The following is a 25,032-nucleotide window of genomic DNA, read 5'->3' on the forward strand; positions in this document are numbered from 1 at the left end:
AGACCTTAGTGAGATGTGAGAGTCTTCCAGCTCGGGCTTCTCGCTTGCATTTTGCAATGATGCCATTTGTCACGCCTGCGAGCTACCAGCGTTCCTCCCCCTCAGCCAGTAGTATCCGACACTCAGAGGCATCCATGCGGAAACCCGCCCAGGACTTTAGTTCCGCGTGAAGCGCTTAGATCACTCTAGCAATAAATTTAATGAGGAAAAATAGCATAAAACATAATCGAAAGGGTACGCAAGAGAATAATACATCCATGTGAACCGTTACGCCCCTAGATAATACAGGTAAAACATACAGCATACATGTACCACTGTTAAAACCCCCCGCAATTATTACATTTATGTCTTTATGCTTCACTGATGGTTTTTTTTTTTTTTTTTTTAAATCAAACGTTGAGATTTCACGCTGTTTGGCAGTCCTTGACTGCACCATAGTTGCTTGTGAGACGCAAAAGGGGAGTTGAGTGGTGGGCGGACAGAGAGTGATGTCGGGGGATCAGAGTTGACTTTTAGCTTGACATTGCTTACGGTTGCAACAGTAGCGTGTTAGGGATTATTGTGCCTTTTGTGAGATCATTCAAACCTGCAATAAAATGTTCCCGCGATCAAGTCTGGTGCTTGTGTCTCTCACCCACCATTACAGTAACATTACTGACAGTAGTGACCAGTGTGGAATACCACATATCACAACATCTTTGAATGAGTTTTCTGAACGCCTTATATTTGTATTGTACTTTTTATGCTGGAAAATTCTTACTCATGGCAAAAAATACGTCATATTTGCTTAAATATGCATTTTTAAACTAATAATAGGCTGTATTCAACCACAAAACAGCATGATTTATTCATATATTTTGGCAAAACAGTGAAGCCGCGAAATTCAAAGCGGCGAGGTATTACTGTACAACTTTTACACCGTATCTCCAATTCCATCTGTTAATCGATCATCTTACATTATCAATCATTTTTTCATTTAAAATACGTTTGTGAGGCATATTGAAGACAGAAGGGCAGGGCTCTGGAGCTGAATCAAATCTGGTCATTTGTATTTGCAACTATTGAAATCAGAGAACATCAACGTCAAGCGAGCAGGCGGGTTTAGAGAGGGAACGACGAGCTGTGCCAAAAATACATACTTACACGTCAATTGCTTGTGGTTTTTTGCCATTAATGGCCCTGGAATGTAACCCCTCACAAAAAGCGGGCTTCTACTCTAGTAGTACTGTAGCAAAACAGCCCCCATCCCCTCCCAGAGCACCACCATGCTTGACAGTTATGTGTGAAAGCCTCAGCTTGACTCCTCCAAACATTTCAATTATAAAATCAGCAGAGGATGAAATAATTCCCCATTGTATAGACTATTATATTAATTTGAATTATATAGAAGTAAGTGAACATCTGCCTGCAATAGAAGAGGCTAATAGAGGTCTTGAAAATGTACGACTACTTAAGCTGGTATGTATTTGACTTTGCTTTTTGCACAAATGATGAAAACAAAAATCTTAACATGTTCACTAACTGTACTTGTAACATAAACACAGGACCAGAGCTCAAATACTCTGATTGTGTTATTATATAAAGAATTAACACGAAATTGTGTTTCTTCCAGGTGAGAGCTGCCAGTCCAAACAACATTTAATTTACATGGATAACAGAATAAACTCAGTATTTGTCAGCAGCCTTGACATCTCTGGAGTTTTCCCGCTTCTGAGAAGTCTTCCAATCAGGGGTTGCGCTCCCGGTCAGTAGTAAGTACACCAGTTGCTGTAATCACTTGGCATCAAGCCACCAGTAATAAGCAGGATCAAATCCACAAACCACCAGATTCCCAGGCCTCCAAGTGTAAGCAACTTCCCCACTGCTGTCCCTGTGTGACCCAGGCAGAAACGATCGACCCCGAAACAACCGAGGAAGAACGAGTACAGCAGAGTGGTGATGAAATAGTGTCCGGTGTATCTGTGGAAACAACAAGTGTCATGTAAGATGCATTCAGGCCACACACGGTAGTTCCATAGTGCACTACTGTTTTCTCTCTTGCCTCTCTTTATGGTTTTATTCACAAGTATGGGAATAGTGAGTGATCACCAGGCTGGAATTTGCCAACAACGTCTGAGACAAAAGCATCCCTGTACTTTTTCTTCTTGCTAATGAGTGGTGTAGCCATTGTACTTCTGTTCATGAAGTCTTCTATGAAGACCAGATAGAGATACCTTCACTCCTACCATCTGCAGGTTGTTGCTGATGTCACTAACAGTTGTTTTAGGCCCCGTCCACACAGGAACGTTCTCGGGATTTTTTTTTTTCTTTTGGCGGGTTGAAAAAAAGTCGCGTCCACTGTGCCGGACTAATACATAGTTGCATCCAGATGGGAACGGATCACTGGGTAAGTACGATGTAATACACACGGAACACCTACAGTATGTGTTTTGTAAACAGCAACGCAGACGGAACCACGTGACACACCATACTATAGATCAGGGGTCTCAAACTCAATTTCACTGGGGGCCAGTGGAGGTAGAGTCTGGGTGAGGCTGGGCCGCATCAAGTATTGGGAGTAGGGCTAGGGCTAGTTCAGTGTTGGTGTTTACTTGCCCCTGTAAGTATGGAAGTAACACTGAGCTTGCCCGGATGTTGTGGGCTGCAGTTACGCTACTCTTTGATGTCCAGTCCCAGGCCGCACGATACGATTTGGTGGGCCACGAGTTTGAGGCCCCTGCTATAGAAGAAGAAAGAACGCATGCGCCTAAGTTCGTCGTCTTCCGTTTTCAAAGGCTCATCTAGACTTGGGACAAAATGGAATTATTTCTTCGATTCATTTTGGAGAATAAAACAACATCATATCAGGAGAATGTCGACTGGGATGAGTCATGTCCGTCAAAATATTCAGATATTATGTTGGCTTGTCGTCCAAGCTCACTTCTGGTCACGTAGCGGCGAGGGATCTGTGACGTCATCGTTTCTGTCGCAAGCCGTCGTTTTCGATTTTTTCCCCACTGGGGAAGCAGTTTAAAAAAATATCGTTTCCAGTCACCCAGAACGCCGTTTCCGTGTGGATGAAAGGCTGAAACGATAAAATACTTTGCTGTTTCGACCTGAAAACGTTTCCATGTGGATAGTCCCTAAGGCTCTTTCTTTACAGCTCTCACCATGTTTCTGTCATCAACTTCTGATGTTTTCCTTGGTCTACATCTCTTACTTAGTGCATCAGTGGTTTCTTTCTTCTTCAGCATATTCCAAACATTGGAACATTGGTCTACGACCAATGTTTGTGCAATTTTTCACCCATAGACAGCGCTCTGGTTTTCATGTTGTTTTCACCTCTAAATGCAGTCTACACAGGCAAAGCTTACCCTACCCAATGTGAAACTCAGCATAAACGTTCCGTGCCATTTATTGATTGAATAAGCAATGTAATAAGACAGACTTGGGCAACAAAACACCTGTCAGTGACATGTTCCAATACTTTTGCTCACATGAAAAATGGGTGGGTTCAAACAACAGTGCATCTGATGCAGATGGAAATACCTGGAAATAAAAGCTGAAATGTTGCTCATATTCTTCTTTTGATGTTGATGTTTGATGACTGTTTTCAGTCGACAGCAAATACTTGTGAAGGTCACTGTATTTTGGTACATATTGTACCTACGCGTGTATTACTGTTGCTGGACTCACAGGACTTAAGTATACACAGACTACTTCACATTGTATCAACATGTCATCTCTTCACTGTTGTCCCAAGAAAAGACAATCAAATATTTGTAGTAGCGATTCATGCCGTGCCCAGGCCCACCAATTCCAGTGATACAAAAGGAGGGCAAGTGTTTCGCGCGCTCACACGAGCCAAACGTACATTGCATTAGGTGTGATGTGGCCCAAGCACTGTTATGATGCGCCTGGTGCGAGTATGCCCTAAATTGTCCATAGCTGTGAACGTGAGTGGGAATGTTTGTATATATGTGACCAGTGATTGGCTGGCGACCAGTGCAGGGTTTACAGTAATCCCTGGTTTATGGCAGTGATAAGTGAATTTCCACAACGTAGGATTTGTTTTTGACTTTCTAAATACAGTTTTAACATTATTAGGGCCCTCTAGACATGAAATAACACCCCTATAGTCACCTTTACACTCATATTACCCAATGTAGTAAACATAATCAGGGAAAACATTTAAGACATAAATAAAACTCGTGCTTGTGTGTGCCGCAGTAAATGTGTTCCGGTCCATGTAGGAGAGCCTTGTGGCTGATGGACAGAGTGATGTCATGGGTTCAGAGTTGAGTTTTATCTTGGAGTGGATTACGGATGCAACATTAAGGATGTTATTTTTATTGTGCCTGTTGTGAAAAAATTCTAACCTGCAATAAGAGCCTGTTGTTCCGGCAATCATGTCTGGTGCTTGTGTGTCTCACCGAACGTTACAGTAACATTACTGACACCTAGTGTACTAGAAATACTACATACAGTATTATCAAAACATCTTTGAATGAATCTTCTGAATGCCTTAAATTAGTATTTTACTTCATTTTGCCATTTTTAGTCTTGAAAATGCTTCATTTAGGCAACAAAAATTACAATTTGCTTAAATATGTGTTTTTTTTAACGAATAGGCTGTAACCACAAAATGTATTAATGAATACATATTTGGAAAAACCGTCACAGTGAAGCCGCAAAATTCGAAGCACGATGTGGCCAGGGACTGTACCCCATGTCTCGTCCAAATTCAGCTGGAATAGACTCCAGCTCACCCACAACCCTAATGGGGAAAAGCGGTATCGAAAACGGAAGGGTGGATAATAAATACTGTACAGTAATCCCTCGCCACGTCACACTTCGCAGTTTGCAGCTTCACTCCATCACAGTTTTTCAAAAATGTAAGATTTAATACATCATGCTGTTTCGTGGTTGAATACTGCCTATTATTAGTGAAAATATATTTATATTTAAGCACATTTTACTTTGCTTAAGGTCCAGAAGCAGACTAACCAATCCGCAAAATCCACCAATTAACCAATCATCATGCCGAACCTCAATGTATTTATTTACTCGTCTGCCCAGACTTACTTGATGCAAGGTACATTCCCTCTGAGGAATTCTCTCTGCCCAGCACACTCAATATCATCAAGTGCAGTGCAGATAACCTGTGTGTGGTTCACTTCTTTCTGAGTCTGGCCTCCCCACTGTCAATAAAAAACAGTGAAACAGGTACTATATACTGTATGCAGAGGAATTAAAAATCATACTATATGGCAGGTTCCACTTACCCCAACACAGCCATGACCCATGTCCAGAAAGGCACTGTGATTTCCAGCATGGTCTACAGGGTCTTGACAGTAGATGAACTCCTCTGGTCTTCATTACATAAAAATGTGAAAATATAACGTCATGACAATAGTGACACACAATGCAGTCTCCCATACATTCGTTTAGTTAAAGCACCACATAAGTACTCGGTCCTATATTTTACTTATTATAAATTTGGCGCTATCTGTTCAGTCCTCAAACAGAAAAAAAGGCAGTCACAGTGCAAAGCAAAAAATAAACGCGAGGTAAGTTAACACGGAATAATAATGAACTACCATTCTATGTGGCTAACAATGACTATGCGCTAACAACAAGCACTTAACTGTAATTGGTATTTAGTCAGCGCCTGCATACGTGTCCATCAGCTTGAAAAAATCCGCGCACAGGACACATCATGAATGTTGTTTTGAATCGCCCGTGAATGTTATAAGGCGCACGTATGTTGGTAGTGTCATAAATATATTAATTCATTTAAAACTTTGTTGACAATACGCGTTATTTTGGGAGTGGTGTATGACAGCAGTCCATCCACATGAGAAGTTTGTATAAGCCAAATAGTGTAAACAATGCAGTCAACAGTCTGCGACAACTACAATCATATTTTTAAGCCTATAAATCATCGTTATCTTTATTATATTTTACACGTTTGCTGTAATGGTTGTCAGCAGATTTAGCCTGTGAGCTAGCGTTAGCGTCATAGAATGTTACTCACAAATACTTGCAGAGGACGACTGGTGACTGAGCTCTGTACTCAAACGCGTCTGTATAATTCCTACTGTCCACTGGTAATTCGGATTTGACAATATCGGGGATCTGTCCGGTGAAAGGAATGACTGTCGAGGCAGGAGCGCCGGTGGAGGCGGTAGCAGGATCAGATGTGGAGTTTTGGGAGTGGATCCCCTCCAAACATTGCAAAAGAATTACCGATACTAACAAGAAGAACTGTCCGCACAAAAGGATGTAGCTCACTGAAATCATTGTCACCGTCAATGTAAAACCTTAACACAGAAATTATTCCTATCGAAAGTCATATTCGGGTTCATTGTCTACAGTTTGTTTGGGTGTTCTGCTGCTGCTGATGCTGCTTTGTCGTCTTCTTCTTCGTGGGTTCCTGTTATGCTTTTTTATGCCATTATACTGCCCTCCACTGGTCGCAATCGTCCACAGTATAACTGCTTTCTTCAGTCACTTTCAAGTGGACCTTTTTTGTTTGGTATCTTATTTTGCTACATGAAGGAATCAGAATATCAAATACACTTTTTAAAAGTTTGATGCCGTGATGTAACCATAAAAATAAACATACTGACAGGTATGTATTGTAGCGACGGGGTTATGTGGGGAGCTGTTATTTAAGGGATGAGCAGTAGGGGGTAGTAAAGCTCCACGCTGGGTTGAGCCAGCCCGAAAGTGGAGGGGTTGTTTATACTTGTATAATAACCAAATAAATAAATAGCATTTTACGAAAACACATTTTAAAAATAAATGTAAAAATGAAATAAAGTTCAAAATTAAAACGTATTTTTTTATTAAACAAAAATAAATACAACAAGGCAACATTATCAAATACATTTTCAGCTTGAAATAGTGCCAGAGCAGGCTGCTTCAATATGTGAAATAGGGAAATTGTACTATGATGTTTTGAAGTTATTTCCCATTTTTGAGCTTTGTATAGAGATTTATTCACTGAGAATAAATTTCCCATGTAGCACCCAAATAATGTACGGTGATACTGTAACTGCCATTAAATCATACCGCATGCCAGTGATTTTTATGGCACAGGGCTTTATTGGAAGGAGGCTGACTGCATACATTCACACCAAACGCACCATGTAACTGCACCACACAGACTATGCGAGTATAGAAATAAATACATAGACACTAACATACATACAAAACAATACTATTTTATACTAATTTAAAATAGTGATTCTCATCCTATCCCTCAGAGAGAGCTCATTTTGGCTGCTTGTACCCGCAATCCTGTCCTTTCAGTCACTACCATAAGGGTAGGAATGTAGAGCGACTGGTAAATAGAGAGCTTTGCCTTTCGGCTCATTTCATATGCTGATAAAAATGTCTAATTTTGACACACAGCTCGCTCGTCTCTCACCTGCATAGCTGGACATTAATGTTCTTCTTTGATTTTGGATAAACATATGAATGTGTTGAATCGCAAATGTGCTGGGTTCCACTGTACAGTAGTCCCTCGTTTGTCGCTATTAACTGGTTCCAGACCCGACCGTGATAAGTTAATTTTCACACAGTAGGATTCCTTATATATAAATGGAATATTTTTATAGTTACAGCATAGAAAACCTGTTTACGACCTTCTAAATGCAGTTTTTAACATTAGAGCCCTCTAGACATGAAATAACACATGCGTGTCCTGCTGTGGCTACTGTCTCATCAATGTAACATTACTGACACCTAGTGACCAGTCTACAATACTACATATCACGTCTTTAAATGTCTTCTGAATGCATTCTATTTGTATTTTAGTTCATTTAGCCATTTTTATCCTTGAAAATGTTTAATTTAGGCCAAGAATACTTACAATGTGCATTCTCATGTGTGAAACCATGTGTGTCTTTTGAGAAAATTCCTTACCCCAAACTGAGCCATCAGAAGATTTTTTTCCTGTGTGCGTTCATCTGTTAATTACCGCCAAAAGGTGGCAGCAGGGCACCATCATGGACGCTTGACTGAAGGCCGGTATACAGTATAGAAGAAAATCCTTGATCCTTCCTTGATGAAGGCCAGCATAACCCTAGTCAAAGTGGCTTTAGAAATGGTAGGTCAGCAACAAGTGCACTTGGTAAAGTTAGTAATGAAGCAGAGAAAGCTGTTAACAACACAAGCCATCCCTGCTGAAAAGAACAGCATAGACCAACACGGAAATTATGCTGGTTTAACTGGTGAACCATGCTGGTCTATGCTGGTCAGTGCTGGTCGATGCATACCAGCATCCGATGCTGCCACCACGAAGACACAACACATGCTGGTCATGCTGATAGCTGGTCTATACTGTTTTTTCCAGCAGGGATGGTAATAGTTTATTTTGACATGGAGAAAGCGTACGACTCATTGTGGTGAGGACTGTTTATTAAACTAGAATTGACGGACATTAGGGGTAGGCTGCATAACTGGGTACCAGGTTTCCTGTCAAATCAAGCATTCAGAGTGAAAGTGGGCTCAATTAGTCTATATGCTGATGATGGGGCTATATGGAATTGAGGGAGAACTGTCAGGTCTATCCAGGGTGCTAGTGGCGATGTTTAAGAATGGTTATATACAGTGGTGTGAAAAAGTGATTGCCCCACCCTTGTTTAAACAGAACGTTTACCTGAGATTAATTGATATCTATCAGTGTGGAAAAGGTTATAAAGCCATTTATAAAGCTTTGGGACTCCAGCGAACCACAGTGAGAGCCATTATCCACAAATGGACCAAATATGGAACAATCAAATTTACGCCAAGAGCACATCGACGACTCAGAAAAAGTCGTCTTCAGAAAAAGAACATCATAGCAACAGTAAAATATGGTGGTGGTAGTGTGATGGTCTGAGGCTGTTTTGCTGCTTCAGGACCTGGAAGACTTGCTGTGATAAATGGAACCATGAATTCTGCTGTTTACCAAAAAATCCTGAAGGAGAATGTCTGGTTGTGACCTCAAGCTGAAACCAACTTGGGTTCTGCAGCAGGACAATGATCCAAAACACACCAGCAAGTCCACCTCTGAATGGCTGAAGAAAAACAAAATGAAGTCAAAGTCCTGACCTGAATCCTATTGAGATGCTGTGGCATGACGTTAAACAGGAGGTTCATGTTGGAAAACCCTCCAATGTGGCTGAATTACTATTATTATTATTCCTCCATAGCGCTGTAAGAGACTCATTGCAAGTTATCGAAAACACTTGACTGCAGTTGTTGCTGCTAAGGGTGGCCCAACCAGTTATTAGGTTTAGGGGGCAATCACTTTTTCACACAGGACCATGTAGGTTTGGATTGTTTTTCCTCCCATAATAATAAAAAGTTTCATTTAAAAACTGCGTTTTGTGTTCAGTTGTGTTGTCATTGACTAATATTTAAATTTATTTGATGATCTGAAACATTTACGTGTGAAAAACATGCAAAAAATAAAAGGTCACGCCACTGTACACTCATGATCAATATTTAAGACAAGTTGAAAAATTCCAAGAATTTACATTTTACACTGTTGGATCTTAAAGGAGGTTCTTCGTAGAGCTTCAAAATGCAAATAGAAGAAATGGGAGTAAGATAAAAAAAAAAAAAATCTGAGTACCATGAGCAATTTATTGCAAACAACCAATAAAGTGAAATAGGCTGTTCATCAGCTGATCAAAAGTTTAAGACCACAGGCTTTAAAAGCCAAAATCGTGGCAAAAATGTGGAATTAATGTCATTTTTTGTCAGGTATTCACACTGTCACCATCTCTTGACGGCGAAGGCAAATTTCTCTTTTTGATTGTTGAGCTGCATAAGCAAGGCCTCTCACAGCGTGCCATTGCTGCTGAGGTTGGACTCGGTCCCATGAAACTTCTTCCAAGATCCTGAAGGTTATTGAACAAAAAAATAAAGTAGTAGACCCAAAAAAATGTCACCAGCGCTTAGCCGGATGATCCGATTGGCTGTTCGTCAAGACACGGGACGACCCTCGGCCCAAATGAAGGATGTTACTGGTGCCGAGTGCAGTCCAATAACCATCAGACGACATCTCTAAGAGAAGGGTTAAAGAAGAAAAAAAAATTTCAAAGGCCTCGTCTCCTTCAAACGTTACAAAATTGCCTGTTTGGAACTTGCACGAAACCACCAAACATGGGACAATGAAAGGTAGAAGAATGTTTTATTCTCTGATGAGAAATAATTGAACCTTGTCAGTGATGGCTTCTCACCTTACTGGCATGACAGGGAGATCCCACCTGAGATGTTTTCCACACGTCAAACAGCAGCTGGCTATGTGATGTTTCAGGGGGCATCCCTCATGACTGAAGGCCCTCGTCTGTGTGGTAATGACTGGCTTTTTCAACAGGACGACGCTGCATTTCACAATGCCTGCCTGAAAAAGAACTTCTTCCAGAAGAATAACCTCACACTTTTGGACCATCCTGCGTGTTCCTCTGATCTAAATCCAATTCAGAACATTTGGGGATGGATGGCAAGGGAAGTTTACAAAATGGACATCAGTTCCAGACAGTGGACGCCCTCCGTGAAACCATCTTCACCACCTGGAGCAACGTTCCCACTAGCCTCCTGGAAACACTGGCATCACAGAGCAGCGCATCACAGTAGGGTGTAAGATGCTGGCAGGGAAGGCATATTGTATATGTAGCGCCATAACCAGATAGCAGGCGTAGTGTACTGGAACATCTGGAGCAAACATGGGCCGGAGGTCCCAGAATCAAGATGGCAGACACCACCAAAGTTTACACCCTTTAGTAAAAACAAAGCCAAACAAATCATGTTCGTCACGTTGTGGCAACCATGTCACATAGTGTTTGGATTTCGTATTTTGCAAATATTTATCATGATTGGTACATATCGTCCAAACTACTGTCACAGATTATGAAAAAGTCATGACATTTTTAACAGCTTGTTTGTCGGAGTACAGTGGATAAGGAATTATTGATAACAGACAATGACATCATGGCAAATGTTAATTGTAGCATTCATCTTTCAGTGCATATTGGATGTATATGACTCATATGTACATCCCATTAACGGATCAAACACATGCTGTGACCATACACAAGTCACTCAACAATTTCCTTAAATGAAGTTGTAAGTTTTCTGGCAACATAGCATTGTTTGCCATTACTGTATTCAATGTACAGTATATTTCACAACTGCACACATTAAATAAACCATTTCTGTCAAATAGTAACACTGTATGTGAACAGAACACATAGCATTCTATGTAGTGCAACAAGATACTCAAAACATATCCAGCAGGTGAACACCAGAGGGTAGACAACATTCCTTCAGATGCAGCAATATGTTAGATACTGTAGATATCAATCCTCACTTAATACTAAGGGTGTCACAAGATGGACGATACACGTGATCGGACCTACGAGAACGAGGACAATGAAAAAATATATGACCAGCAAGGCCAGCAAAATGATCGAGTTCATTTTCACTTATTCTGTGATTAATTTATTATCTTCCCAGGCCCAGTGCCCACGAAACCTTTTTTTCTGAATGAGAAATCTTGTCACGTTTTAATCCTGCAAGACCTTGTGACACCCCAACTTAACACTGATCATATTCAAGTGTTGCAAACAGATCTTTTACGTGAAAAGATATTTGAAATGTCGAAAACAATCAAAAGAAAGCTATTTTAATGTCTTTCTTCTGATTAAGTAAGAAGTAGATGACGATTCGATGCGTAGTATACAAGAGATGCATACGACAGAATAAATATTCTATGCCCTTAAAAGGAAGGTTCCCTTTTGGTAGAATTGTGTGACATGAAGAGATGCACACAGGGTGTTTACAGAAAACAAATAAATAGTACAGTATATGCATGAAACTATTCAAAGACGTCCTTCTGCTTCACTTCCACCATACAAAACTTTGTGCTGAATTCAGTCAATATTTCACGGGACTGACGGTTGTGCTGATTTAAAGATCATCAGACGTCAATCATGATATGTACTCTGCTGAAAATGTATCACCAAAGATGACGAGCACAAGCCCCGGCAGGGACTGCAATGCTTTTGGATGGATTTTAAAGCTTAACTTGCTGGTGAAAACTTTGTCCGGAGTCGCATTTGGGCTTGAATTTCCTCATCCTGTGGAAAAAAAAAAATCAATAATGACAGTCAATTACAAAATATACATCATCATTGCAGTCTTCCTTGAATTGTTATTTTTTTAAACTGCAGAAGAAAGGAAACATACAGGAAGTTGTTCATTGTTGTGTATGCGTATGCGTTATACAAACAAATAAGTTTGGTAATGATGTTGTGCATTAAGAGTGTTTAATATTGAAGATTTCATTGATATTGTGTGCTACATGAGAGCTGGTCTTCTTACGTGGTGCTGTGACGAATTCGCGCAGGAGTTTCACATTATACAGTTACAATGCATAAAACACTACTGTTACAATAAAACTTCTGCATACATATTATGCAGATGTTTTATCTATACATTATGTTCTTCTGCTTCTTCTTTGTGTGGTGTAAGACGTTGACACAAAGGAGGCAAACGCGTTAGATACATTGTAGATGTGCATTTATCTGTCAGCCAGATGACCAAGTTCTCGTCCACAGCTGTCAAACCGCAAGCCCTATTGGGATGATGATAAATGTAATCACGTGGTCCGCATGGATGAGCGGAAGAGACCAACGCCGGTTCAGAGGCGGGCCTGGGAAAGCACATTCCCGACTGACCAGTTCAAAAATCAATTTGTGTTTGTCCATTTTTCAGTTCCTTATTTTATTGTTTTCCATACTTTAGCAAACTAGTCAAAGTTCTGATTGCAGGCAGACTCTTTTTTTGCATGAAATCTTGTTCAAACCTATTCTACACTATTCTTCCTGGGACACTTAGAACATGATCTCACCAGAGACCCCGGCACCCCTGTGAGCCCACCCATAAATTATTTCACTGTCATTTATTCATTCAAGGTTCCAGAAAGGGACACTTTTCATTAGTAAGGGCCTGCATGTTTGGATGTACATCAGTGGGGCGAGTTTGCACAGTACCTGTGTGTGGATTCTACCAGGCCAGTCTGGACCAAAAAGTCCAGGGCCAAATTTTTGTCCCATTTCACCCCTGAATGACATCAAGTTGTATGCCAAGAACAAGCGTGTCATCGACTCCCTGAGTCACCTCACAAGGATACACAGCAACGACATCGGAATGTCATTCGGACTAGATAAGCGCGGGCAATTCATATGTAGATGAGGCAAGATGATCACAACTGAACGGACTGAAGTACCTGAAGGCAACATAACAGATGTACAGGAGAGCTAAAAATACATCAGCTATTGCAATGTTTATGAATATACAAAATGCGTACGTGGAGAGCAGCGACGTGCAGAACCGTAAGTGAGGTTCAAATTGCATGCCGAGTACAAAAAAATGTGTAAATGTTGGCAGGTCTGTAACTGGCTGACCTGGTCTCTGCAGGTTTCGACAAGTCAAAGTTAAGACTTGTTAAAGCCCCTGTTACACTAAGCACAAATCAGGCAGAGCCAGCCGGAATTAAAAAGTTTCAAAATTCGCAGCACATTCGGGAGAGGATTTGAAATTCGTCAGCTTGGCTCCTTTTTTCCTTGGTGGCAGCGCATGACGTACCGGTGGCCTGTGGTCGAGCTACGTTGGCTCCTTTTTTCCTTGGCATATGAAGTGATGTGACACTTCATAGTAACATTTCAGCGGCAGCTGGCTGTGTTTTTTGTCTGAATGCGATCAGAATATTTAGAATGCAGTCAGAGTGCAGTTAGAATACCTTTCGAATGTCCAATATTTTACCACTTTGAATCCACCTCTAAAATTTTTAGACGCTCAAAACATTCGCGCCGTAATATTTGGAATGCACTCAGAATGCTGTCAAAATGTTTTGAATACACTTAGAACATCCAGGAATAAAACACGCCCTCAAAAATTGAAACATTTAAAAGCGAGACTGAAGTTGGTGCATTTGTTTTCAGTAAAAGGTATGTTGATAGATTCTTATGTCCTTTCAAAATCGTATTTAAGACATTTTATGAGATTTTAAGAGAATTTTAGACATTTAAAGGCCTTAAATTCAAATTGCAATGGATTTTTGACTTTTCAAGACCCCACGGATACCTGGGGCCAACTTTGCTGTGTTTGTGGAGAATAGAAAATGTGGTCTGATGGCCAAGACAAGACAGTCTTTGGCTTTTATAAACCACGGGGGTCCATGTCAAGGCTGTCTAAATACAAAATTTTTGGTGTAAGTAAACGCCGTAGTGGAGGATCATGGAAATGATTTTCTTACTGTTTCCTCTCCATCTGTGTGTTCACTACCAGCCATGAACGTCTCCAAGTCGGACATGACCTTTTCCACAGCCTCCTCATCATAGTCTGTCTGGTATTCTTCTGATAGTTCCTCTGAAGGCACATACATTTGTTTTCTATAGAATTTCTTCAATGTGAGTAAATATATGTGATAAAAACCTTCATTTAGTGCAGTCTTGACGGGTTCGATCCTTGACACAATCTCTGCCAGGTCAGTGAATGAGGCATTTGGACAGGTGACCACCTAAGGACAATAGGATCAAGTTAGGATAGTCCATATTATGAAAAACAAACAAAAGAATACATGAAGTTGTAATTTTTGGAAGGTGTTTAGGTTGCAGAAGAATTTATCACTTTACGAGAATAAAGTCAAAATATTACGGCAATAAAGTCAAAAAAGAAAGTTGAAAAACTTGGAAAATAAAAGAAACAGCAGAAATGGAAAAAATGAAATTTACAAAAGATTATTTTAGAAGAATGTTGAAATATTAGTAAAATTACAAAACAGAAAAATCAGAAAAAAAGGCCGAAGTTCAAACTAATATCAGGCTTTTTCAACTATTTCACAAGGATGAGACGCAGTTTTTTTCAGTAACCTGTGGCAGATGGCGCCTCAAGGGACACGGAAAACCTTTTTCATCTTTATTATCCAAATTCCGAATAAAATAAGTCATGGGTAAAATGCGTACACAGTACATACAATAAAAGTCCTCATTGCATTTGTAGCAGCAAGACATTTAAAAAAGTCCAAAACTCCATTACAGAAATGTTTTTTTCTATACTTACTTGTTATTGTTGCTACTATTTTACGATTAATTGAAAATATCCTCTTCTGGTTTAAGTTTTCTTATGCGTTGCCTTGACTGTATGTCATTTTGATAATTGTTTTGTTTATTTTATAATTGTCATGTAAAAATAGCAAACTGGATGTGTACATGAACTGGAAATAATGAACGCCATGTAGTTTGATTGAAATACTACTGAATCTATAAACAGAATGGTCCATGGTCCATACCTCGGTTTTTGAGTCACGGAATCGATACACCCATGTATAAAAATAGAGATGAAAAGACTCACATGACTACTTTTGGTCTTGTGGAAGTGGTCTTGATGTGTGTCTTTCAGCATGCTGCCCACCACTCCACTGCGCTGCCAAACATCAAACAGTGTCTTGCCATGCTGGTAGCCCACCTCCTGCAGCACCATGGAGGATGAGTGTGACATTTGCGGGAGCACGTGGTCATGGACAACCAAGGCTACTACTTACAGCAATTTCATCAAACTTTCCAAACTCTAGTGTTCCATATCGGTCGATGGGAGGTCGGATGTACTCGCAGTATTCACTGTCTTTGACCAGTTGCAGTTGTCGGACACAGCAAACGTAAGCCAGCCTGGTTTGGATGTCTGCCATATTCAGCACCTGGAGGTAGCATTTTAGCTGAATGTCCTGAGGCTATGCAATAGACTCAAATACAAATTCACATTTCACAAACATTTCCGACCATGAGCTAATGCCAAAAAAATACATTAATTTTATTTATAAGTTCATTCATTGTTTCCCCTTTAAACATGGCTGTGTGTGACACAGGCACAACAAAAAGTACAAAACAAAGAACTGGACAAACAGTTCACTCTGGCACATCTCAAAGTGCATGCAGCAAAAACACACAGGTGTCAAGAAAATATGGTCTGCTATTGCACTTATAAAATATGTCCATTATTTCCTTTGATTTTACCAATATTAGCTATAATGTTGCACTAACATACATATGTATTCTGCTAAGATACACACTGTCACACTGACTTGCTATGAGTATCTATCTGCTGCAGGCCTCTTGACTCAAAAACAAGTCATCCACGTGCTTATCTCCTGATTCAAATAGCCTTGGATGTCTAGGCATGTGAGTCTGTCCTTCATCATCTCTGCCGTGTCCCTGCGCACTGTCGCCTCTCCATTCGTGTGTATGTGATGAAGACGCTCGCATCTTCTTCCGCTGTGGAACACACGTAAACAAGATGGCCGCGGATGAAGATGCACGCGTCTTCATCACATTCACACGAATGGAGAGGCGACAGTGTTCAGGGACACGGCGAGAGACAAATATAACGCAGAGCGTTTTGTGAGGGGTGATTTTTTTGAGGAGGCATTTTTATGATGCAAATGTATTAGTCTTCTGAACGCATATTGTTCTGAGAAGCCAAACTCTTTACTTAAATGGCCCAGCAACTAAGCAGAACTACGTTCCCGGTCAGGGAAATCCGACGAGAACTGGACTAGCGGGACCAAATGGGTGTTAAGTCACTGTTGATAAGTCCACTGCTGATGGGGGTCTCATACAACTTCATGTCAAAAAAATCTAAAAAAACAAACTATCCCTTTAACTAACATTTTAGCATGAATAGTCAGATATTTCTCTAGAAGCCGCCTGTATTGATTTGTCTCCTTGTTTTATTAAGTTTTGTATTAAGTTTGATTAAAATGTACCTCTCATTATTCTCAAAGAACTTGTCTCGTCTCTTGCCTATTTTGGATCTCGCAGTACATTTTCCCAGTCATCCCTCTTTTATCACAGTTAATTGGTTCCAGACCCGCTCGCCATAAATGATTTTCCACAAAGTAGCATTCAATATTAACAAATAAAATATTTTTGTAATTACGGCATACAAAACATGTTTCCGATGTTGTAAATAAGGTTTTTAACATTATTAGAGCCCCCTCAAGACATGAAATAACACCCATATAGTAGTATTACCCAATATAGTAGATATAATCAGACAAAATAAGACATATTAGACATAAATAACGTAACATAGACTCACACGTTAGCAGTTCCTTGTTTTTTTCTGGACAGCGTACTTCCAGCTCGGCTAAGTTAAGCTAGCCGCTGTTAGCTGTTGCCCCAAACAAACAACACGTGGGTCAGGTCAGTTGAATGTTCAATGACTGTATAACATATCACAGCATCGGAGCAATAAACGAGGTCACTTTAGAGACCTGCGACATCAACCACCTTTTACACAGTTGCAGCTGACATACAGACATTCTCGCATTATGCTGAAGAACTGCTTTATTCAGAAAACCATGAAATTCCAAAAGGTTCACATACTTTTACTTGCCACTGTATATACGTATGTACTGTATAATATATGATATATTGTAAATACAGTGGAACCTCAATTCAGGTGTTCAGGAGTTTTTCGTTTAACGGTGAAAATTTATGGCAAAAGTTAGCCTCGGTTTGCGAATATTTTCCGGTAAGCGTACATTATAACGCGCATCTTGTCATGTTATTAATACACTGTGTGAATGCAACTGTGTTTTTAATGGATTTTTATTACAAAATGTCTTTGTCAACAACTTGCTGACACATGGAAACAGTCAGCTCTGTCACCCGTCTATGATGTCATCAGCAGCTTAATCTTAAAGTTATGCCACTATTATCAAAAATGTTAACAAAAAAACCCCACAATTTTTATATGTTGCAATTATAGTTTTAGATACATAATTACAGCTTCTGGAACGGATTTATTGGATTTACATAATTTTTATGAGAAAAAATGATTCTGGAACAGATTAATGACGCTATAACCAAGGTGCCACTCTGTGTGATATGATATGATATTACCGGTACGGTACGATAGGATACAATATACAGTACGTATATGCCGTATCTTCAAACTAAACTAAACTCCATGTAGCCCCAAGCCTTGACATACCTTGACTTTCTCAGCCAGAGGGTTAAATCTCTTCCAAAGAAGCCACCAGCCATTCAGAGAGTCACCATAGTTGGTCAAGTTGGTTTCATCCCGACTTCCAACATCGATAGCGATCACAACTTTGGCCCCCATGGAGCGAGCCACGTCAGCTGGACACCACGACAAGACAAAGGAACGTTGCAGGACTTGACTTCAGAACATAAAAATTGCATGTAATGTAATGTAAACAAGGCTGATGTCGTTCCAGCTTATCGATGATGGAGCTCACCAGGCAGATTGTTGATGTAACCCCCATCCATCAGGAGGTGTCCATCTTTGGGGTCACAGAGAGGGGGCAAGTAACCAGACAGTGACATACTGGCTCGGATGTACCGCCACAGTGACCCTGAGTGGAAACGCAAGGTTCAAATGTTGACCGTTTGCATGATCTATCATTTCTATCTTCATCTCATACAGAAGCAACAATAGGTAAAGTGCAGAGTTATTCAACTGACCATCAGTGTGAACTCTCATGGAGGAAGCCGTGATATCTGTTGTAATGTTGAAGTACGGTAGCCACAAGTCCTGGCAGACGAGAGGTGATGAGAGCAGAAAAACACTTGCACGTAAGTGTGTGCGTGCGTGTGTGTGTGTGTGTGTGGTGTCCATTGGACATTTCAGTAGTTTAGCGAAATGTACTACATCATGAAATAAACATGCACTGTGTAGTTCGACACAGGCCTTAACTCCTCATCATACCTCGATCTGTTTGCCTTTGAAAACAGATCTAATGCCAGAGTTGAAGGAAGCCCCAGAAAACATGGAAGTGACAGGGTAGGTCAGATCCACAATCTTCTTAAAGACAGATGTCATATCCTGAAAAAGGTACGAAGATTCCAAACAAGTAGAAGTAGTAGGGAACAAGAAAGAATGAAAAGTATTTATTAAAGCCAACACTTGAAGACAACTAGAAACATTTGAGCTATCTCATCATACCATGGCCCATTGGCGGGCCCGAACTCTCATTCGACTGTTGTTCTTCTCCTCGGCATACAACGCTCCCATGAGGGAACCAATGGAGGTGCCACCCACAATGTCCACAGGGATCCCTGCTTCATTCAGTGCCCGAATAATGCCAACCTGGGAGCAACCCCTGAAAAGGACACCATAGTTGAAGTGAAGTGCTTCCAAAGTGCAGACCTCCATCAAGAAAAGCCGATGATGAATAGCTACAGCGAGAGACATTCACAAGAAAATACTGATACCTCAGGGCGTTGAATGGACGGAAGCTGGTCTATTCAGGTAGACTTAAAAGACGTTTCGCCTCTCATCCGAGCTGGCTTCATCAGTTCATACTCAACGACTAGATAGGACAGCTCTAGTCTGACTAGACAGGACAGTTTCCGCTCTAGCTAGTGACCAGATAGGACAGCTGTAGCTAGTCTCATTATCACGCTTCTCTTGTGTGGAAACATCTTCTTGATTGAGTCCGGGTGTCAAACACCCTCTCTCTGCTCAGGAGCAAACAGTAAGCACTTCTTAACACTTTCCATAACTACAGTAATGTAGTGTCATAAGTACAAATGCCTCGGGTTCCAATCTTGGCAATGAATGAAAAAGTGTGAGGCGAGAGCTTTGGCAAAAGGATGAATACAGTATGTCGAACACCATAGCTGTCCACTGTTGATCTCAAAAGACAGCGTACCTGGCCCCCCCTCCGCCCAGCACGAGAGCGATGCTGTTTCCTGTTAGAATTCTGGCCAAGCGGGAGAAGTCTGAGTGACGATCTGGACACTTTTCAAACACACGTTGGTACAGCTCTCTCTGTAGTGACAAAAAAACACACCCACCATGATAGGTAAATTACTTCATTATTTATGAACATGCATTATTCAATAATAAATGATATCAGGTTAATAAAGTAGCTGAATAAAAGTGTTAATGTGTGGGTTTGTGTACTTGCAGTACCAGCTTAGGCAAGCTCCTCTTGGAGAACACTCTGCGAGGGCAGGACAGATGATGGTGTCGGGAGATCCAGCTCCGCATGTTCAGCCACTCAGCCGTCCCTTTGGGTGGGGGACCGTCCTCCCTGTGCAGCAGCACCAGCTGCTTCTGAGCCCGAACAGCACTGCTCTCCAACATTCGCTCCAACTACAGGAAGTGGACTTACTGTAAATGTCTGCATCATGGCTCCATTTGTATAGCTGATGATGACATCACAAGTTGATGGAGATATACATCATTTATGTTCTGATAGAAATGGTCACGGTCAATGTTGTTTTCTTGTCATTCTAAAGTGGTACATGAAAAATAAAATTAGGTACTCAGGTCTTTTATGTGGAGCACCTCCAGCCGTTGGGCCAGGTGTACGGGGTAGGTGTTGGACGCCGCAAACCGAGTACAGTGAGTGTTCAGGACATCAAAGAGGGAAGGGTCTGCTTTACCCATAGCAGCATCCTTCTTATGATAGTCTATGATGGTCTTGATGCCCTTTCCACAGTCGCCGTGGGTCCTTGGCGGTAAGGTGACCTTGTATTTTCACAGCATAAATGGTTTAGATGTTCTGAGGTGGCAGGTTGCGGTCTAGAATTTCTACGAAGCTGTCAAGAAGTCGTTGTTCATGGTTTCCCCGAACTCCTCCCACGTCAGAGTTTTTGCCTTGGTCACCGCCAAAGCCGCACCCCTGATGTTACCTGTCAGATGCCTCCAGAGTAGGGTTGTAAAGATTAATTGACTACATCGATGTATCGATTTATATTCCCATGGTCCAACGACATCGATCTGTGTTCAGCAAGTTGCCATTCCGGACGACATACAGTATATTGATTTAACATTGTTTAAAAGGTAATCAATCGCTTGCATCGATACTAAGAAATAAAGCATTGGATTTAAGCACGGCAGGCTTTATATGGATGTGTGTGTGTTTTTTTTTAGCACTTTAATGATAAAGAGGCTAAACGTTACTCATGTAAAAGTTTGATTTGGTGTAAGTTGATTAGTCATGCCTGTTGAGTGGGGTGCACGGATGACGTCATGTAAAGGTGACAGAGCTGACACGTCCTCTCCAAAGAACACAAGTTTGTGAGTTTTTGTCCGGTAAAGAGTGATTCTAGACGCCCTACACCTTGGACGCTACACTCGATTCAGTCTGCTTGTGATGTTATTGCCACGCAGTGTGGTGGACCACATTGAGTCATACGAGTGCTTCAAAAGTTAAGTCCAACTTTAAGCATTTCAAACTACTTGCCAAGGTCCGTGGTTCGATCGCTTTTGTCTTGACTCAATATTAAAGCAATGGGAACCAAAGGCACTATTTCCCTGTATGAAATTTGCTCTAACCTCTTTAATACTTGGGGTAGAGACGTGAGGTATCAAATTAAGTTCCAGTCTTGTTTTATCAGATAGAATTAATCACAGACTTGATTTAATTCAACCTGAAGTGTTGGTTCCACTTTATTCAAATAAAGTATGAACGCATTTGCCATTAATTGTTGTTTACTTGTTTGTTTATATCCGTAATTAATTTATACCTGATTCCCTTACAAAAAACAACGGGAATCTAGGAAACTTCACCTAGACTGTCCAGTATTCAGGTATTTATTTCACAGTCAGACTGGTTGAATTTTTTGGCTGTGAACCAATACCGTCATTGAATCGTATCGGCAACCACGAATTGTGATAGGTATTGAATCATTATTAAAACAAATTGTTACACACCAACTACGGAGTCCCATGGGCCCACTCTCCAGCACTCTCCAGTACTACTGCTAGAGAATCCAAAAAGGGGGATACTCTGAGCTGCTGTTTGGCACATAAGCACAAACAACAGTCAAGACACATCCCACCACCCAAAGGAGAAGGGACTACATGGTAAATGGTCTTTTACTCCTATAGCGCTTTTCCACCTCCAAGCACTTGACACTGTTAGCACATTTACCTACTGATGACGCAGTATCAGGAGCAACTGGGGGTTCAGTACCTGCTACCTTCAGGTTGGAAGACGACCACTCTACTACCTGAGCCATGCCGCCTCATGAGTACCCTCTTGTTTATTGGGTTAAACCCCAACGTACAGGCACAGAGCAGGGGGTAATGAGTATTGCCACCCCTGCCTGTTGCCTCTCACCACTGGCAACGCCAGGGAGTTTTGAGTTGAGTCGAAGGCAAGTTACTGCGCAGTAAAATCAAACTATGTAATTAATGAGAGCATAGCAATATGTTTTATAGTGAGAAGCGCACGGCAGCTATGTGCTCGGAGCCTGTGGCACGCTAATTACTGAGCTGATGACTCAGGGAGAGGCAGATAGTGTGCCGTGGGAGCTGCCTGTGCACTGGCAGCGACGGCTAGTCGCTTTTGAGAAAATAAGTCACCAAGAGGGTTTGGAAAGTCGTCAGATTAAGTGGGCAACACTGGGCTGCACTTGAGATCGTAAAGAGGTGGAAGCCATCCATAGACGGAGAATACATGAAAGAATCGTTCATAAAAGTATAAGATCTATTCTCCGGGTTAAAAAATAAATAGGAAATGATTCAGAAAATGAAAGAATGCCTCTCTTTGCAAAAACAGTCAAGAACAGGACCAATAGAATAGTAACTGATGACAATTCAGCACGGGTGTAAACAGTATTGTGCAATCAACACTGATATGACAGATATGTGAACTCTGATGGACTTTTTATGTTAAAGTTGGCTACATTTTGTTTTAATTTTACACAAATATCGGAACCATTCAAAAAGGCTTACAGAGTTCAGTGTTCAGCTTTCCTTCAATGCCACAAAAGCATTTTGCAAATTGAAGCAATTTTCACCACCTCATGCAACATTCACACTGGCCTCCTGGAACCACTGGCATCAAGCATGCCCAAACCAATTTTTGTGGTGATTAAGAATAGCACAGCTACTCATTATTGAGTAGGTACTTTTTTGAGAAATGTGTCTCTATTTTAGGGGGGTTTAGTTTTTTTTTTAGGTATGGTCTTAACAACTTTTGATCAGCTGATGAACAGCCTATTTCAATTTAATGGCTGTTTGCAGTAAATGGTAAATGGTCTTTCACTTGTATAGCGCTTTTCCATCTCCAAGGCACTCAAAGCGCTTTGACACTGCCAGCACATTTACCTACTGATGACGCAGCATCAGGAGCAACTGGGGGTTCAGTATCTTGCCCAAGGACACTTCGACACAATCATGGGAGGACAGAGGATCAAAACCGCAACCTTCAGGTTGGGAGACGACCACTCTACCAACTGAACCATGCCGCCCCCCCACTTACTTACCCAAATTTTTTTTGTCTCATTTCCATTTCTTCTTTTTGCATTTTCAAGTTCTCCTCTAAGATCCAACAGTGCAAAATGTAAGTTCTTGCAATTTTTCAGCTGGTTTTAAAATTTTGATCAGAGGTGTATGAGTGACTGAACTGACCTCTCCTACAGTGGGCTCGTGTTCTCCCATCCCCAAAATGATGATGCAATCAGCCTGTCGGATGCAGCGCTGTGTCCACGGAGTAAGACCAGAATCCGACTGGTAGAGGACGATGCGGTGGATGTCTTCCTGCTGGCCAAGCCAACTGGACAGACGGTACTCATGGACACTTGAAAGGAGAACAACAATACAACGCAACAACATTACAAGTTTACTGGATGACATAGCTTGTATTTATACACCAAATATAAAACATCAATATTTTTCCAGCTCCACAATTTGATAATGCTGCTACAACTACATAAATAAAGTACTCTTTATTTCTTAACTATACACAGTGGCGGGTCTATCTTCAATGACGCCCTGCGTGAGACCAGCTGCTTGCCCCCCCCCCCCCCCCCCCCCCCCTTTAATTGGACATTTCCCATCAAACGTGGCCCACCCATTTCTTCACTTCCTTGTTTACATTGACAGAGATGTGGAAGTGTGAGGTCGACTGTCATTGGTTTGGTTTTATATACTTCATAGGAGCAGTATCTTCCTGCAGAGGACGCCCGTCTGACTGACACACATAACCTGACCCGATGACCAACGAGCTCTGAGCATAAATAAATGCTGGATTCATCTTTTTACACTCCCTCATCCTCGGGGTGTGCCCTAGAGAATGGTGCCCTGGGCAACCGCCCATGTGACCCATATCTAAAGCCACCACTGACTGTACCTGTCCAAAGCAGCTGAACCCAGGCGCTGTTTAATGATGTCACTGGTCAGCAAGAGAGTAGGCCCTGTAGGAAACAGATACAAATAATGATTCTTGTTTTGAAAAGAATTTTCACTTCAGCTGTATTTTTAATGCACTGTTCATGGCTTTTATGAACAAAAAGTCATTTAATTGCATTTTTTCTACACTGTAATGCACAACACATGTATGTTTTGGATATGTGTGTATAGTATGGTAGGAAAGTGTGTGTATGAGTGTACCGATGCCACTGAGTGCATGTTGCAGCTCCAAGGTGAAGGCGGTGAGAGGAACGTCGTCAGACACGGGAAGAATGGTCACAGTGGAAAGGTTGGCTGCAGGATTCCCAGCATCCCATTTACTGTTGGGGGTGTGGAGGGCCAAACTTTGAGCTATGAATTAAAAGTCGCATGAGATTTTCTCTTTGATACAACAGATGACAAAAAAGTCATCATAGTATTTTATAGTATTTGTGTCCATTAGGGATGTCGCGATCCACATTTTTGGGCTTCCGATCCGATTTTTTTTTTTTTATAGTCTTGCCGATCCAATACGCTTTTGTTGCAAACATGAATTTGTGCAATTAAATATGGTTATGAAAATAGCTCCTCAAATCATTAAAAATAATTAGTATTATAAGTAATAATAAGTATTGCTGAATTTACTATTATTACACAACTATTATGACCAACAATATTGTTTGGCTTTTGTAACAAACCTCTGTGAGTCAGGTCCCTAATCCAATAAAAGTCCATCCAATAAAAGATACAATTGGAAAAAAATGGGCGTGCATGGGTAGGACTAATCATTTGACATAGTTATAGATCAATTTGTGGTGTGATTTAAAATATGTTACTTTT

The 25,032-nt window shown here is 41.0% G+C and overlaps 2 protein-coding genes across 5 annotated transcripts in view; both read right to left on the reverse strand.

Moving 5' to 3' along the window:
• Window positions 1-822: 822 nt before the first annotated feature.
• tm2d2 (TM2 domain containing 2) lies at window positions 823-6,402 on the reverse strand. Its single transcript, XM_054774989.1, has 4 exons — window positions 6,017-6,402; window positions 5,265-5,352; window positions 5,065-5,180; window positions 823-1,959 (listed from the first exon to the last, which is right to left on the reverse strand). The coding sequence occupies exons 1-4, from the start codon at window positions 6,280-6,282 to the stop codon at window positions 1,746-1,748; spliced, it is 684 nt and encodes a 227-aa protein (XP_054630964.1). The 5' UTR covers window positions 6,283-6,402; the 3' UTR covers window positions 823-1,745.
• A 3,063-nt stretch (window positions 6,403-9,465) lies between these two features.
• Window positions 9,466-25,032, reverse strand: part of pnpla7b (patatin-like phospholipase domain containing 7b) — a 32,018-nt gene continuing 16,451 nt past the window's right edge. For 3 of the 4 annotated variants that reach the window (XM_054774355.1, XM_054774356.1, XM_054774357.1), the window contains 15 exons: window positions 24,415-24,564; window positions 24,155-24,218; window positions 23,434-23,602; window positions 19,981-20,163; window positions 19,718-19,836; window positions 19,009-19,165; window positions 18,772-18,888; window positions 18,528-18,597; window positions 18,302-18,418; window positions 18,034-18,182; window positions 15,584-15,736; window positions 15,394-15,510; window positions 14,476-14,560; window positions 14,297-14,409; window positions 9,466-12,116 (listed from right to left, as the gene is read on the reverse strand). In XM_054774355.1, coding sequence (XP_054630330.1) covers window positions 12,060-12,116; window positions 14,297-14,409; window positions 14,476-14,560; window positions 15,394-15,510; window positions 15,584-15,736; window positions 18,034-18,182; window positions 18,302-18,418; window positions 18,528-18,597; window positions 18,772-18,888; window positions 19,009-19,165; window positions 19,718-19,836; window positions 19,981-20,163; window positions 23,434-23,602; window positions 24,155-24,218; window positions 24,415-24,564 — 1,820 coding nt within the window. In that variant the 3' untranslated portion in view covers window positions 9,466-12,059. The remainder of the gene's footprint in view (window positions 12,117-14,296; window positions 14,410-14,475; window positions 14,561-15,393; window positions 15,511-15,583; window positions 15,737-18,033; window positions 18,183-18,301; window positions 18,419-18,527; window positions 18,598-18,771; window positions 18,889-19,008; window positions 19,166-19,717; window positions 19,837-19,980; window positions 20,164-23,433; window positions 23,603-24,154; window positions 24,219-24,414; window positions 24,565-25,032) is intronic. The other variant, XR_008570106.1, reaches the window with a different exon arrangement.

Source organism: Dunckerocampus dactyliophorus, chromosome 4, assembly GCF_027744805.1.
Source record: "Dunckerocampus dactyliophorus isolate RoL2022-P2 chromosome 4, RoL_Ddac_1.1, whole genome shotgun sequence".
NCBI classification, from domain to species: Eukaryota; Metazoa; Chordata; class Actinopteri; order Syngnathiformes; family Syngnathidae; genus Dunckerocampus; species Dunckerocampus dactyliophorus.